Raw genomic sequence first — 15,813 nt, forward strand, 5'->3', positions numbered from 1 at the left:
TCGCCCACTCTGGTCCTGCTCCAGCTTCCCCTCAGATCTCTGGCCTGTAGACTCACATGGCAGCCAGAGGGATCTGCTGAAGCATAAACTGGCACTGCCCCCGCTAGGGGAGGATCGCTTGAGCTCAGGAGTTTGAAACCAGCCTGGGCAACACAGTGAGACCTCTTTGCTACTAAAATTCAAAAAAAAATTAACAGAGGCCTGGAACAGTGGCTCACACCTGTAATCCCAGCACTTTGGGAGGCTGTGGCAGGCAGATCACTTGAGGTCAGGAGTCCGAGACCAGCCTGGCCAACATGGCGAAACCCCATCTCTACTCAATATACAAAAGATTAGTCGGACGTGGTGGCAGGTGCCTGTAGTTCCAGCTACTCAGGAGGCTGAGGCAGGAGAATCGCTTGAACCTGGGAGGTGGAGGTTGCAGTGAGCCACGATCATGCCACTGCACTCCAGCCTGGGCGACAGAGTGAGACTCTGTCCCAAAAAGAAAAAAAAATTAACGGAGTTTAGTGACACACACCTATAGTTGCTACTTGGAAGACTAAGGAGAGAGGATCACTTGAGCCCAAGAAGTCAAGGCTGCAGTGAGCCCTGATCGTGCCACTGCACTCCAGCCTGGACAACAGAGCAAGACCCTGTTTCAAAAAAAAAAAAAAAACTATTTTGGAACACAGCCTCACCCACTCAGTTTATGGCTGCTTTCATGCTGCAACAGTGGGGCTAAGTAGCTGTGACAGACAGAGAGCCCAAGGTCCCTAGGACTGACATTATCTACTCTGACCCTTTATAGAAAGTTTGCCGACCTCTGGTTTAGAGCATGGGCTCCGGGGCCAAACTACCTGGGTTCACAGCCTGGCTCTGCCACTAGGTAGCTATGACTTTGCACAAGTGCAGCCCCCGAGCCCTGTGTTTGTGGAGTTACAGGAGTTACACAAGTCCTGTGCGCAGCCACCCCTGACTCATGCAGACCCCCCCCCACCTGCCCTACTCGGGCTTCCTGTGATACCTTGTCCTGGTCGGCCACAGACAGGGCGCTGTGCAGCGGCAGCACCACCCAGCGCTGGGTGTGACTGGCATAGGTCTGGGTGGCCTCCAGCACGGCGCTGATCTCCGCCATGCCGCTGAGGAAGACGAGGAGGTCACCCCGCTCCTCAGGTGGGTACTTGTGGTCAATGGACTCCAGCACCCTCAGGAAAGGCCGCGGGTCCAGCTTCTCTGACTTGGACGTGGTCGGCTCCGCCTCCTGCGGCTGGTACATGACCTGAGAGGAGACAGCCCCCGGTAGAAGCATACCCTGTCCCTCCAGCTCAGAGCAATGGGCTGCGGAGGCTGCAGGCTGACGGGGGAGACCACAGGCTGACGGAGAAGACACAGTGCAACAGGTCCAGGCTGGTGGACAACTCTGTTCCATGTGGTCATTCAGGGATCCAGGCTCCTCCTTTCTCATTACTCTACCATCTCATTGGGCAGGATTTCTCAAAGTCAGCAAGATTGACATTTCAGTCTGGATAATTCCTTGTCGTGGGGGCTGTCCTGTGCATCATAGGATATTTAGCAGCATCCCGGGCCCCTACCCACTAGATGCTAGTAGTCTTCTCTGCTGCTTGTGACTATTAAAAATGTCTCCAGACATTGCCTTATGTTCCCTCTGGGGCAAAACCACCCCTAATTGAGACACAGTCAGGTGATAGACAGCACACTCCAGCTAGATAATTTCTGAATGATGTAATAAAAAGACAAAGTAACAAAGCAACTGCAAGGCTTGTGGGGTGCTGGCAATGTTTGACTTTTCTAAACCTGGGTGCTAGCTACCTAGATGTATGTAACTGGTGAAAACTAATTAAGCTATATACTTACAATGCATGCATTCTCTTATGTTTAGAGTAGCTTCAACAAGAAAAATATTCTAGGTGATGGAACCAGGATTAAAAACCTAGAAATCAGGTTGGCTGGCTGACCAGGAGAGGACCCTGAGCCTGAGTCAGGTTGGCTGGCTGATTTCCCGGCATAGTTGGCTCACGCCTATAATCCTAGCTCTTTGGGAAGTCAAGGCGGGAGGATTGCTTGAGCTCAGGGATGCGTGACCAGGCAGACAACATAGCAACACCTCGTCTCTACAAAAAAAAAAAAAAAAAAAACACCCTAGAAAACATTTCTCAGGAAGCAGCCTCATTCTTTTTTAGACAGGGTCTCGCTCTGTCACCCAGTGGCGTGATCTCGGCTCACTGCAGCCTCCACCTCCCAGGTTCAAGCAATTCTCCCACCTCAGCCTCCTAAGTAGCTGGGATAACAGGGGCGCACCACCACTCAAGCTAATTTTTGCATTTTTAGTAGAGATGGGGTTTTACCTTGTTGGCCAGGCTGGTCTCGAACTCCTGACCTTAGGTGATCCACCTGCCTCAGCCTCCTAAAGTGCTGGTATTATAGGCATGAGCCACCAGACTCGACTCGTACTCTCTCTCTTTTTTTTTTTTTTTTTTGAGGTGGGACCTCGACCTCCGGGTTCAAGCAATTCTGCCTCAGCCTCCCAAGTAGCTGGGATTACAGGCATGCGTCACCATGCTCAGCTAATTTTTGTATTTTTAGTAGAGATGGGATTTCACCATGTTGGCCAGGATGGTCTTGAGCTCCTGACCTCGTGATCTTTCTGCCTTAGCCTCCCAAAGTGCTGGGATTACAGGTACCAGCCACCATGCCCGGCCCATTCTTTCTTTTTTTATGGCTGCTTAGAAGGCAAATTGATGGGCATTTGGAACCAGAAATCACAAGAGACAATGAAGTTCTTCCTGTAAGTTTTGACTATACAGACAAGGATAACTCACAAGGACAGTGTTTCTCAATTAGGGGTGGTTTTGCCCCCCAAGGGAACACACAGCAATATCTGGAGACCTTTGTAATAGTCAAAACCAGAGGAAAAGACTACTAGCATCTAGTGGGTAGGGGCCCGGGATGCTGCTAAATATCCTATGATGCACAGGACAGCCCCCATGACAGGGAATTATCCGGACTGAAATGTCAATCTTGCTGACTTTGAGAAATCCTGCCCAATGAGATGGTAGAGTAATGAGAAAGGAGGAGCCTGGATCCACGAATGACCACATGCAACAGAGTTGCCCACCAGCCTGGACCAGCTGCACTGTTATATGAGAGAAATAAACTTCTCTTATTTGAGACTTTACATTTTTGGGTCTTTTTTTTTCTTTTTCTTTTTTTTTTTTTTTTTTTTTTTTTTGAGACAGAGTCTCACTCTGTCACCCAGGCTGGAGTGCAGTGGCGCAATCTCGGTTCACTGCAAGCTCCGCCTTCCAGGTTCACGCCATTCTCCTGCCTCAGCCTCCTGAGTAGCTGGGACTACAGGCGCCCGCCACCATGCCTGGCTAATTTTGTTTTTGTGTTTTCAGTAGAGATGGGATTTCACTGTGTTAGCCAGGATGGTCTCGATCTCCTGACTTCGTGATCCACCCACTTTGGCCTCCCAAAGTGCTGGGATTACAGGCATGAGCCACGGCGCCCAGCCATTTTTGGGTCTTCTTGTAACAGCTTTTACTCTAACAAGCACTTAGCACTCTAACCAGCTGATTATGAATGCTCAGAAAATGGTAGCTTTAAAAAAAGAGAACATCTTTAAATAAAAGAGATGGGAGACACAGCAGCAGAGAGAAGAGGCATGTCCAGGTTTGGACAGAGACCAGGTTGGAGGTCTGGGGATGTGGGAGGCGGGGGAAGTACTCACCGTGATGGGGAACAGCCTCCCAGGCACCTGTACCACGGGGGCATTGCTGAAATAGCTGGAGAAGAGCGAGATGTTGATGGTGGCCGACATGAGGATGACCTTGAGGTCAGGCCGCATGGGCAACAGGCGCCGGAGGACACCCAGGAGGAAATCGTTGTGGAGATGCCGCTCATGGACTTCATCCACAATCAGGACCTCATACTGGGGCAGGCTGGGTTCCCGCTGGATTTGTCGCAGGAGCAGCCCCACTGTCAGGAATACAATCTTGGTGGCCGCCGAACGTGTGCTCTCAAAGCGGATCTGGTAGCCGACCTGGGGTGGGAGAAAGAAAGGATCCGGAGAGGACCCTGAGCCTGGGTACCAGTCCCTGGCCCTGCCCAAATTGAAAATCTAAGCAGGCCGGGCGCGGTGGCTCACGCCTGTAATCCCAGCACTTTGGGAGGCAGAGGCGGGCGGATCACCTGAGGTAGGGAGTTCGAGATCCGCCTGACTAACAGAGAGAAACCCCGTCTCTACTAAAAATACAAACAAAATTAGCTGGGCGTGGTGGCGCATGCCTATAATCCCAGCTACTTGGGAGGCTGAGGCAGGAGAATCACCTGAACCCGGGAGGCGGAGGTTGCAGTGAGCCAAGATGGCACCATTGCACTCCAGCCTGGGCAACAAGAGTGAAACTCCATCTCAAAAAAAAGAAAAAGCAAAAAGAAAATCTAAGGAGATGCCACGCCTATGCATCAGACTCTGGAGTCCAACAGCTTGGGTTTGAATCCCACCTCTGCCACTTAGTGCCACTGACCTTGGGCAGGCAATGCCATCCCTTATAGTTCTCCTCCTAGATGCTGTGAGAATTCCATGCGACAATGCACAGAAAGTATCTAGCACCGTGCCTCGTGTATATATATTAACTATATAGCAATAACCTTTTCTTGAGTCCCTGCTATGTGCCAGGACATTATATGCCACTCTAAGTGTTTTATATATATCAACCCATTTCATCCTCATGACCACCATGAGACAGAAGGACTATTATTGGCCTTCCAAGATGGCAGTTTGCATTGCGGTGATCGCCAAGAATTACCCTTGCAGCCCGGCGTAGTGGCTCACACCTGTAATCCCAAAACTTTGGGAGGCCAAAGTGGGTGGATCACCTGAGGTCAGGAGTTTGAGCCCAGCCTTACCAACATGGTGAAACCCCGTCTCTACTAAAATTACAAAAATTAGCTGGGCATGGTGGTGGGGGCCTGTAATCCCAGCTACTCAGGAGGCTGAGGCAGGAGAATTGCTTGAACCCGGGAGGCAGAGGTTGCAGTCAGCCAAGATTGCACCACTGCACTGCAGCCTGGGTCACAGAGCAAGACTCCGTCTCAAAAAAAAAAAAGTGATGAGCCTTTAGGACATTTCCCATTGTTTTGCTGTTAAAGTGCTACACTGGTAATGCTAGCTCCTTTGTCATGTAGACCAGAGACAAGCCCATCTGTGGATAAAGTTCTAGAAGAATCATCGCTGGGTCCAAGGGTAAGTGCTTCATTTTTACTGATACTGCCATATGGACAAGCAATCTATTCCCCCAAGGTCACGCTGGAAAAATCAGAAACCTGGTGCGTCCCACTCACCTGTGAGCCATACTGACTGAGGCTCTCAAAGCCGACACGCTTGGCCAGTGAGATGCAGGCGATCCGCCGGGGCTGGGTGCATGCCACATGACTGAAGCCAGCAGCCAGCAGGTACTGGGGCACCTGAGTGGACTTGCCACAGCCGGTGTCACCGGCCACTACCACCACTTGGTGCTCCTCCAGCGTCTGCAGGATGCGGTTCCCATACTGGGCGATGGGGAGGGCTGCCCGCTCATGCTGCAGCTTGGCCAGACGCCCAAATGCCTGCTTCTGGCCAAAGTCCAGGTAGTGCAACAGGGCTTGGCGGAACTCAGCCACTCTCTCCGCGGGCAAGTGCCTGCTCAGTCCCTGAGAGCCCCGCGTGTCAGGGCCAAGAACAGAGAGGTTGATGCGGTAACGTGGGTCGTAAGTGCGAGGTAGGTCGGCCAGCGCTGGGATGCTGTGCTTGGGCTGTCCAGGGTCTTTCTCCTCCTTCCTGGAGGTCCTGAGGTTCTGGAATCTCTGCAGGCGTTCAAAGAAGGTCCAAAACTTCTGACATTCCTCAGAACCCTGACGGATGTAATCCTCTTCACGGAAGAAGGCATCTTCCAAGAGGCGACGCGTCTCTGGACAATTCCAGTCCCATTTCTCTAAGGCCTCTTCCTCGCTGGGAGCCCGGTGGTGGTCTCGGCGATCCCTGCCCTCCCTTGTTCTAGGAGGAGGCATGTTACTAACCCACAACAGGAGTCTCAGTTCTGATCACCCAAAACAAATATTCTCATCCATTCCCCACTTGCAACAATTTAAGAGGCCAGTGCCTGCAATAGAGAACCACTTTTTCTTCAAAGAGCTAATTTTTCCTCCTGGTCACGGCACAGGATCACCACAGATGATAAAATGGCCAGAGGCCTGCTTGAGCTGGTGACACAAAGGGTACCTCATGACATCTGCAGTGATCTCTGGGATGGACACAAATTCATTCTGGGTTTTCAGGCCCTGGATTCTTAGGAGAGAACAGAAGACATTAATTCTCTTTTGGGAACATTGCTGTTTTTTGTTTTGCTTTTTCTTTTTGAGGCAGGGCCTCGCTTTGTTTCCCAGGCTGGAGTGTGGTGCCGTGATCATGGCTCACCACAGCCTCAACCTCCTGGACTCAAGCGATCCTCCCACCTCAGCCTCCCAAGCAGCTGGGACTACAGGCACATGCCACCACACCCAGCTAATTTTTTACTGTTTGTAGAGATGAGGTCTCACTATGTTTCCCAGGTTGATATCAAACTTCAGGGCTCAAGCAATTCCCCCACCTTAGCCTCCCAAAGTGTTGGGATTACCAGTGTGAGCCACCATGCCCAGCCCATTTCTAGAAACATTTCTAACAGCCTGTTTCTTAAGCACTGAACTAGAAAAAGGAGGTAATGAATATGACCAGAGTCCTCACAGATGGCCATGATCACGATCTCTCATGTGACACACACGTCATCAGACTGTGACAATCCAGTGATGGGGACTGTGATAACAGAATCCTAGGGAGCTGTGGGACACCAAAGGAGGTTCCTCCTCCTTCCCACGCTTGGGAATCAGGGAGGGATCCTGGGAGGAGGGGATGTTTGACCTGAGACCTAAAGGAGAGATGTAGGTCACATGGCCAACCAACAGCAGAAACTTGTCTCCAAAGGCAGTAACAGGAGAGAGGTGTGATACAATGAAAAGAACAGGGCAAGGGTTCTTCACCCGGGGTCCAGTGAGATTCAGAACACTGAGATAAAAGGCAAAATTTTGCAAGTGTTATATATTATTTTTGCCTGCCGGGTACAACCCTTTACTTCTTTTCTGAGGACAGTATCCACCTTCCTTTGGACAACAGCCCTTCCTCAATTATACATGGTTCTGAGGGCCTTTCAGACAAATAACCCCTATTGGGTAGGCAAGTGACAAAGACCTGGCCAATCTTGGTACCCTACTCCCCCTCTAACCAATGATCGGTCTGAGAAGCGGACACATGATCCAAGAAGGGCCAATCAGGGCCCTTTTGTGGAATTTACACTCGGTTGCTAGGACAGAAAAGCTCTAATTTTATCCATTATAATCAGGCAAGTTTGATATAAGCCTGGAGCTGTTCATGGTAGCTCTGGAACATGACAGTCTTTCCTAAAATCTATCCTAGAGAAATAACTAGATACAGGCACAAGGATGGTCACTGTGCACCACAGGGAGAGGTGAAAGAGGGAGAGGAAGAGAAGCTTGGCAACATCATTTAGGTCTTGAAGCTTAGTTCCCTTCAACCCCCCACTTCTCAGCTACACCAGAAAATGCCTTTTTGCTTACAGTTGGAGTCTTTTGTTTTTGTTTTGAGATGGAGTCTTGCTCTGTCACCGAGGCTGGAGCAAAAAAATTAGCCGGGCATGGTGGCGGGTGCCTGTAGTCCCAGCTACTCGGGAGGCTGAGGCAGGACAATCACTTGAACCCTGGAGGCGGAGCTTGCAGGAAGCCAAGACTGAGCCACTGCACTCCAGCCTGGGCAACAGAGCGAGACTCTGTCTCAAAAAAAAAAAAAAAAAAAAAAAAGAAAAAAAGAAAATGAGAGCATTCCTCTGAGGCTACAAACTGCTTATGCATGCTGGGCCCCACTGACAGCATCCCACGCCTCTCAAGGTGTCTATCTTTTTCGGCTTCTAGGTTGTCTGCATCTTCTAGTTTCTGTATAACTGTGTCTTTGACCATCTTTTTGTCTCTTGGCCTATTTGCCCTGGGCTCATGGCCTTTAGTGGGTTTGTTTCTCCCTCTGTCCCCTCCATCTCTCTCCACTCCATCTTCAGGCCTCTGTCTCTTTTTCAGTCCGTCTTGCTCATCACCCTCATCTCTCTTCCCTGTCCTAGTCAGCTCGCATCTCTCTTCCTTTATCTGAGTCATTCTGTACTCTGATTTTTCTCTGTAATCCAACTCTTCCTTTCCCCATCTCTCTTAAGTTCTCCAATTGACTTTCTCCATATTTCTCATTAAAAAAAAAAATGCTTTTTCAGGCCGGGCACGGTGGCTCGCACCTATAATCCCAGCATTTTGGGAGGCTGAGGCAGGCAGATCACCTGAGGTCAGGAGTGCGAGACCAGCCTGACCAACATGAAAAAATCCCGTCTCTACTAAAAATACAAAATTAGCCGGGGGTGGTGGCACCTGCCTTAATCCCAGCTACTCTGGAGGCTGAGGCAGGAGACTTGCTTGAACCCAGGAGGCAGAGGCTGCAGTGAGCCGAAGATTGTGCCACTGCACTCCAGCCTGGGCAACAAGAGCGAAACTCCATCTGAAAAAAAAAAAAAAAAAAAATTTATTTTTGTTTTTTTGAAACGGGGTCTCACTCTGTCACCCAGCCTGGAGTGCAGTGGCACAATCACGGCTTACGGCAGCCTCGACCTCCCAAGCTCGTGATCCTCCCACCGCAGCCTCCCAAAGTGCTGTGATGACAGGAGTGAGTCACCACGCCCTCTTTCGTATTTTCCGTTTGAATCTTATTTTCTTCCCTTTTGTCCTTCCAATATTCACTCTCCATCACCACCTCTCTCCATTTCCCCATCTAATACTTTACCTCCCAATATCAGAAGCTTTAATAATAGCTCATGCTTACTTACTGCTTACTCACATTAACACACAGACCTATCCTATCTGCATAATCTATTCCTATCCCACACCTGTGTACATACACACACACACTTTTTCCACGACTGTAAGGCACTATGATCACCCCCTATTTTACTGAGCAATAGAGAGGCTAAGTGAGTAGCCAAGTGTTAGATGAGGCACTCAAATCTAGGGGTTCGGGCTCCACTCCCTCGCTTTTCCATTTCTCAGCATCATTTTCCATTATCTCCAGCTTTTGTGGGGTTCTCCCTATTTCACTCTCTCCATCCTTCCGTATCTCTCGGTCTCCCCCGTGATTCAGTTTCTCGTTTCTCCATCTAAATTCCATTTTTTCTGTTTCTAGCGTCCACGATCAGTTTCCGACTTTTCCCTCCACTCCCCAAGTTCATGGGCGACCACGCCTCTCGGCCTCGTGGGCTCTAAGACTCTCGCTGGAACCCATCTGTATTCTCGCCCACGCTCTCTAGTTTTCAGCTTCCCTCCTCTCCCAACACCCTCGTCTTTCAGTCCCTCAGTTTCTCGAAGCTTCTTTTCGTGCCTCCATTTCTTTCCGTCTCTGGCCTGTCACCCAGGTTTTCCCAGGGACGCTCAGCTGCCATCTCCGTCCGCGTCTGCCGGCCCTTCGGCTGCCTCCTACATTTCTCCTCATCTCGAGATTTCCCTAGCCCCTGGACTCGCACCGCAAACTACCCCCAATCGGCCCAACTCCGGTAGCCATCGCCGCCACAACCCGGTACACCCGTCCCGCCCCCCTCACTTACTACACGCCACGAACGCCTTCACTTCCGGTCCCAAGAGCCCTAGTCTTGCGCCTGCGCACACCGCCATCTCGTTCTGACCCCGCCCCGCCACCACAGAGGAGCCAATCGGAAGCTCTGGACTGCCCAAGACCCACCCTGCGCCTGTGCACAGCACGCTTCCGCCCCGCCTCGCTTGGGGCGGGGCCTCGAGTGATTGCGCTCTCTAGAGGCCAGTAGAGGCATTGCAGTACAGACTTGGAAGCACCTCCTCACCGACCCCGCCCTCTCCTCCCCAAGCATAGCCACGTGCATGCACCTCAGCTCCCGGACGCCGGGGTTTTAACCCAAAGAGAGAGCTGGCCTGGGGCCCAGGCACTTTTTTTTTTCTTTTGAGACATAGGCTCACTCTGTCTCCCAGGCTAGAGTGCAGTGGCATTATCTCAGCTCACTGCAATCTCCGCCTCCCAAGTTGAAACCATTCTCCTGCCTCAGCCTCCCGAGTAGCTGGGATTACAGGCGCACACCACTACACCTGGCTGATTTTTGTATTTTTAGTAGAGACGAGGTTTCACGATTTGGGCCAGGCTGGTCTCCAACTCCTGACCTCAAGTGATCCACCCGCCTTGGCCTCCCAAAGCACCGAGATTACAGAAGTGAGGCATTGCACTCAGCGTCTACCTCTTTTCTTTTTACAGCCCCATTTTCTGTTACCTTTCTCTGCAATAAACTCAATCACACACATTCAGGAAGGCCCCCACATATAGAAACAATCTCATTAGCCAGCAATGCACCCTCTCTTTTATTAAGTGAAAGAAGAAACAGCTGGGCACGGTGGCTCACGCCTGTAATCCCAACAGTTTGAGAGGCCGGGGCAGGTGGATCACCTGAGGTCAGGAGTTCCACAACAGCCTGGGCAATATGGCCAACCCCTGTCTCTACAAAAAAATACAAAAGTTAGTCGGATATGGTAGTGTGTGCCTGTAGTCCCAGCTACTCAAGAGGCTGAGGTGGGAGAATCCATTGAACCTAGGAGGCTGAGAGACTGAGGCTGCAGTGAGCCAGGATGGTACCACCGCATTCCAGCCTGGGTGACAGAGCCAGACTGTCTCAAAAAAAGAAAAAAAAATTTTTTTTTTTTTTTTGAGACGGAGTCTCGCAGTCGCCCAGGTTGTAGTGCGGTGGCGCAATCTCGGCTCACTGCAGGCTCCGCCTCCCAGGTTCACGCCATTCTCCTGCCTCAGCCTCCCACATAGCTGGGACTACAGGCGCCCGCCACCTCGCCCGGCTAACTTTTTGTATTTTTAGTAGGGACGGGGCCGGGCGCAGGGGCTCACGCTTGTAATCCCAGCACTTTGGGAGGCCGAGACGGGCGGATCACGAGGTCAGGAGATCGAGACCACGGTGAAACCCCGTCTCTACTAAAAATACAAAAAATTAGCCGGGCGTGGTGGTGGGCGCCTGTAGTCCCAGCTACTCGGAGAGGCTGAGGCAGGAGAATGGCGTGAACCCGGGAGGCGGAGCTTACAGTGAGCCGAGATTGCGCCACTGCACTCCAGCCTGGGCGACAGAGCAAGACTCCGTCTCAAAAAAAAAAAAAAAAAAAAAAAGTAGAGACGGGGTTTCACTGTGTTAGCCAGGATGGTCTCAATCTCCTGACCTCGTGATCCGCCCGCCTCGGCCTCCCAAAGTGCTGGGATTACAGGCATGAGCCACCGCGCCCAGCCAGAAAAAAGTTTTATGTCTAAAAAAAAGGACTCTAAAGTTTTTGGCCTGAGCATTTGGAAATATGAAGTCACCATCTACTACCATCAGGAAGACGTGGGAGAGAGGCTAGAGAGAAAATCCGAAGTTCTGTTTTCAGCATATTGTTTGAGTTATGAATTGGACATCAACTGGGGATGTCAAGTGGAAAGTTGGATATAATTATCAAGCCTTTGGAAAACAACTTAGAGATAGAGAAGCCAATTCATACATTATTATCAAAAGAAGAAGAATAAATGGACTAAGCATTCTGCTTAAAATTTCCAAACAAGGCCAGGTGCGGTGGCTCACACCTGTAATCCCAGCACTTTGGGAGGCCGAGGCAGGTGGATTACCTGAGGTCAGGAGTTCAAGACCAGCCAATCCAACATGATGAAACCCCGTCTCTACTAAAAATATAAAAAATCAGCTGGGCATGATGACGGACACCTGTAATCCCAGCTTCTCGGGAGGCCGAAGCAGGAGAATCGCTTGAACCCAGGAGGTGGAGGTTGCAGTGAGCCAAGGTCGCATCATTGCACTCCAGCCTGGGTGACAAGGAGAAACTCTGTCTCAAATAAACAAACAAACAAATAAATAAATAATCCAAACAATAATTATAATTTTTTAAAAAGGAAAATTGGAGGAAATGAACAACAAATGTGAAATCAACAAGAAAGCCACAGCCTATCAACAATAGGGTTGTCTAGCAAGCTTGAGACTAGTTCTTAGAGAAATTATTAATAACTTGGTTCTTTGAAAACTTAAAGAAGTCAATATTTCTATGGTAAAAAAATAGCAGAAATAAACAACCTTTAGAACGAAAAAAGGGAAGTTATAACAAAACAGATGGCTTTTAATAATCAAAGGGATTTTATGTAACATTGCACAGACTTACATTTGAAAACTCCCATGAAATGTATTCTAGTTCAAAAAAGAAAGGCTAATGATCTACAAAATGAAAACATTTCAAAAACCACAAAAGATGTTTGGTAAAAGTTATCAAAGAAGGCTCCTAAGTGGCACCTGGTCCCAACAGATTAATGGGAGGATTTTGCAAACTTTAAGCCCCAAAGTGGGGTTTTAGCCCACGAGGGTTCTTGGCTTTGCCCAGAAAAGAATTCAAAGGTGAGCAGGGGCAAGGTAGAGGAAAACAGCTTGCTTTCTTTCCTTCCTTCTTTCTGTCTTTGTGTCTTTCCTTCTTTCTTACTATTTTTTTTTGTTTGTTTTTAGACGGAGTCTCGCTCTGTCACCCAGGCTGGAGTGCAGTGGTGTGACCTCAGCTCACTGCAAGCTCCACCTCCTGGGTTCATGCCATTCTCCTGCCTCAACCTCCCAAGTAGCTGAGTCTACAGTTGCCCGCCAACACGACTGGCTAATTTTTTGTAATTTTAGTAGAGACGGGGTTTCACTGTGCTAGCCAGGATGGTCTCGATCTCCTGACCTTGTGATCCACCTGCCTCAGCCTCCCAAAGTGCTGGGATTACAGGTGTGAGCCACGGCACCCGACCTCTTTTTTTTTTCGAGAGGGAGTCTTGCTCTGTCGCCTAGGCTGGAGTGCAGTGGTGTGATCTCGGTTCACTGCAGCCTCCGCCTGGCGAGTTCCAGCAATTCTCCTGCCTCAGCTTCCCAAGTAGCTGGGACTATAGGCACGCACCACCACGCCCAGCTAATTTCTGTATTTTTAGTAGAGATGGGGATTCACCATGTTGGCCAGGCTGGTCTCGAACTCCTGACTTCATGTGATCCGCCCGCCTGGGCCCCGCCAAGTTCTGGGATTACAGGCGTGAGCCACCACGCCCAGTCGAAAATAGCTTTATTGAAGCAGCAATGTTACAGCTCTGTGACTGCTCCTGCACAGCAGTAATACCCCATAGGCAGTGTACTGAGAGTAACTGCTCAGGGCAGGTCTGTAGTTATATTTATACCTTTTTTTTTTTTTTTTTTTTTAGATAAAGTCTCGCTCTGTGGCCCAGGCTGCAATAGCGCAATCTCAGCTCACTGCATCCGCTGCCTCCTGGGTTCAAGTGATTCTTTTGCCTCAGCCTCCCAAGTGGCTGGGATTACAGGTGCCTGCCACCACACCCGGCTGATTTTTGTATTTTCAGTAGAGACGGGGTTTCACCATATTGGCCAGGCTGGTCTCAAACTCTTGACCTCAGGTGATCCACCTGCCTTGGCCTCCCGAAGTACTGGGATTACAGACATGAGCCACCACGCCCAGCCTATACCTATTTTTAATTACATGTAGATTAAGGGGCAGTTTATGCAGAAATATCTAGGGAAGGGGTAGTAACTTCTGGGTCATGGGGTCATTGCCATGGAAAGGGGCAGTAACTCCTGGGTGTGTTGCCATGGCAATGGCAAACTGACATGGCACACTGGTAGGCGTGTCATAGAAAGTTGCTTTGGGCCAGGCGTGGTGGCCCACACCTGTAATCCCAGCACTTTGGGAGGCCGAGGTGGGCAGATCACCTGAGTCAGGAGTTCAAGACCAGCCTGGCTAATTTGGCGAAACCCCATCTCTACTAAAAAATACAAAAATATTAGCTGGGCATGGTGGCATACGCCTGTAGTCCCAGCTACTCGGGAGGCTGCGGCAGGAGAATCACTTGAACCCGGAAGGTGGAGGTTGCAGTGAGCCGAGATCGTGTCACTGCACTCCAGCCTGGGTAACAGAGCAAGACTCCTTCTCCAAAAATAAAAATAAATAAAAATAATAAGTTGCTTCGGCCTCCTCCCTGTTTTAGCTAGCCCTCAATTTGGACCAATATTTGAGCCGAGCCCCATCTCCAGAGTTGAGTCCTGCCTCCTACCTCAACGGAGCTGTATAAATTGTTCCACAACAAATTTTATTTTACAAGACAGCCTTGGTCTTAATTCACGCATGATAATTCCGAGTAAAATACTAACAAAATATGTGATACCAATGCTTTCTGACTGAGCTCCTCTCTACCCTGAATCCAATAGACCCTAATAGTTAGGCAGGAATATCACCCCTGTTCAGCCTGAAGAAGTTACAGAAGTTGGATCTTCCTCCCTCTACAACCCTTAGGATTAAAGATTCTCTTATAAAAGGGAGGGGGGAAATGTCAGAGGCATGTGAACCAGAGTGACTCCATCTTGAATAGGAGCTGGGTGAAATAAGGCTGAGGCCTATGGGCTGCATTCCCAGGAGGTTAGGCATTTTAAGTCAAGGATAACGCCGGGAATGGTGGCTCACGCCTGTATTCCCAGCACTTTGGGAGGCCAAGGTGGGTGGATCACCTGAGGTCAGGAGTTCGAGACCAGCCTGGCCAACACGGTGAAACCCTGTCTCTACTAAAAGTACAAAAATTAGCCAAGTGTGGTGGCAGCGCCTGTAATCCCAGCTACTCGGGAGGCTGAGGCATAAGAATCGCTTGAACCCGGGAGGTGGAGGTTGCAGTCAGCCAAGATCGTGCCACTGCAATCCAGCCTGGGTGACAGAGCAAGACTTCGTCTCAAAAAAATAAAATAAAAATTTTAAAAATTAGTCCAGTTGTTGCCCTTGGGGAATTTACAGTTTAGCTGGGACCTTGTGTTCCAGAGACTCAGAGAAAGGAAGAGCCCATTCTTTCTGGAAGGAGCATAAATCAGGGAGGGCTTCCTGGAGGAAGTGACATTTGAGGGAGGCCTTGAAGGAAATTATTGATGATGAAGAGCAAGAGCATTGAAGTCAAGTAAAACTGGGATCAAATTCCAGCTGTCTGGTGTTCTTGCTGTGTGATCTTGGGTAAATGACCTTCCCTCCCAGGACCTCAGCTTATAAAATGAAGCAGGCCACCCTATCTCCCTGGGCTGTTGTGAGAATGACCTTAAAGAAGAAACTGTGTGAAGCGCTGTTCTGGAGTAATGACTGCAGACACAGGTACCACTACTATGTTATTTATTTATTTATTTATTTATTTAGCAGCAGGGTCTCGCTCTGTCACCTAGGCTAGAGTGCAGTGATGCGATCACGGCTCACTGCAGCCTCAACCTCCCAGGCTCAAGCAATCCTCCCACTTCAGCCTCCCTAGTAGCTGGCACTACAGGCGTGTGCCACCAAACCAGGCTAATTTTCTTTTTTTTATTTTTGTAGAGATGGGGTCTTGCTCTGTTGCCCAGGCCAGTCTCCAACTTCTGGGCTCAAGGGATCCTCCCGACTGGGCCTCCCAAAATGCTGGGATTAATAGGCCTGAGCCACCATGCCTGGCCTACTATGTAATTTAAAAGATCTGAGCAGGTAGAGTTCAAGAGTAAATTCTAGAACAGCATTTTGTAACAGAAATCTCTGTTATGATGGCAATGTCCTATAGCCGTGCTGTCGAATATGGCAGTCACCAGCCATACGTGGCTACTGGGCACTTGAACT

General features: G+C 49.7%; 1 protein-coding gene across 5 annotated transcripts in view; it reads right to left on the reverse strand.

The window, feature by feature from the left end:
- DHX34 (DExH-box helicase 34) overlaps positions 1–9,800 on the reverse strand; it is a 34,016-nt gene extending 24,216 nt beyond the window's left edge. The window contains exons 1-5 of one of the 5 annotated variants that reach the window (XM_063615784.1): positions 9,720–9,768; positions 7,651–7,859; positions 5,347–6,328; positions 3,734–4,045; positions 1,007–1,261 (exon numbers count right to left, since the gene is read on the reverse strand). In XM_063615784.1, coding sequence (XP_063471854.1) covers positions 1,007–1,261; positions 3,734–4,045; positions 5,347–6,051 — 1,272 coding nt within the window. In that variant the 5' untranslated portion in view covers positions 6,052–6,328; positions 7,651–7,859; positions 9,720–9,768. Of the gene's footprint in view, positions 1–1,006; positions 1,262–3,733; positions 4,046–5,346; positions 6,329–7,650; positions 7,860–9,496 lie in introns of all 5 variants that reach the window. The other 4 variants (XM_055240117.2, XM_063615783.1, XM_063615785.1 and 1 more) reach the window with 4 other exon arrangements.
- Positions 9,801–15,813: the final 6,013 nt, after the last annotated feature.

This window comes from Symphalangus syndactylus, chromosome 13 (genome assembly GCF_028878055.3).
Source record: "Symphalangus syndactylus isolate Jambi chromosome 13, NHGRI_mSymSyn1-v2.1_pri, whole genome shotgun sequence".
NCBI lineage: Eukaryota > Metazoa > Chordata > Mammalia > Primates > Hylobatidae > Symphalangus > Symphalangus syndactylus.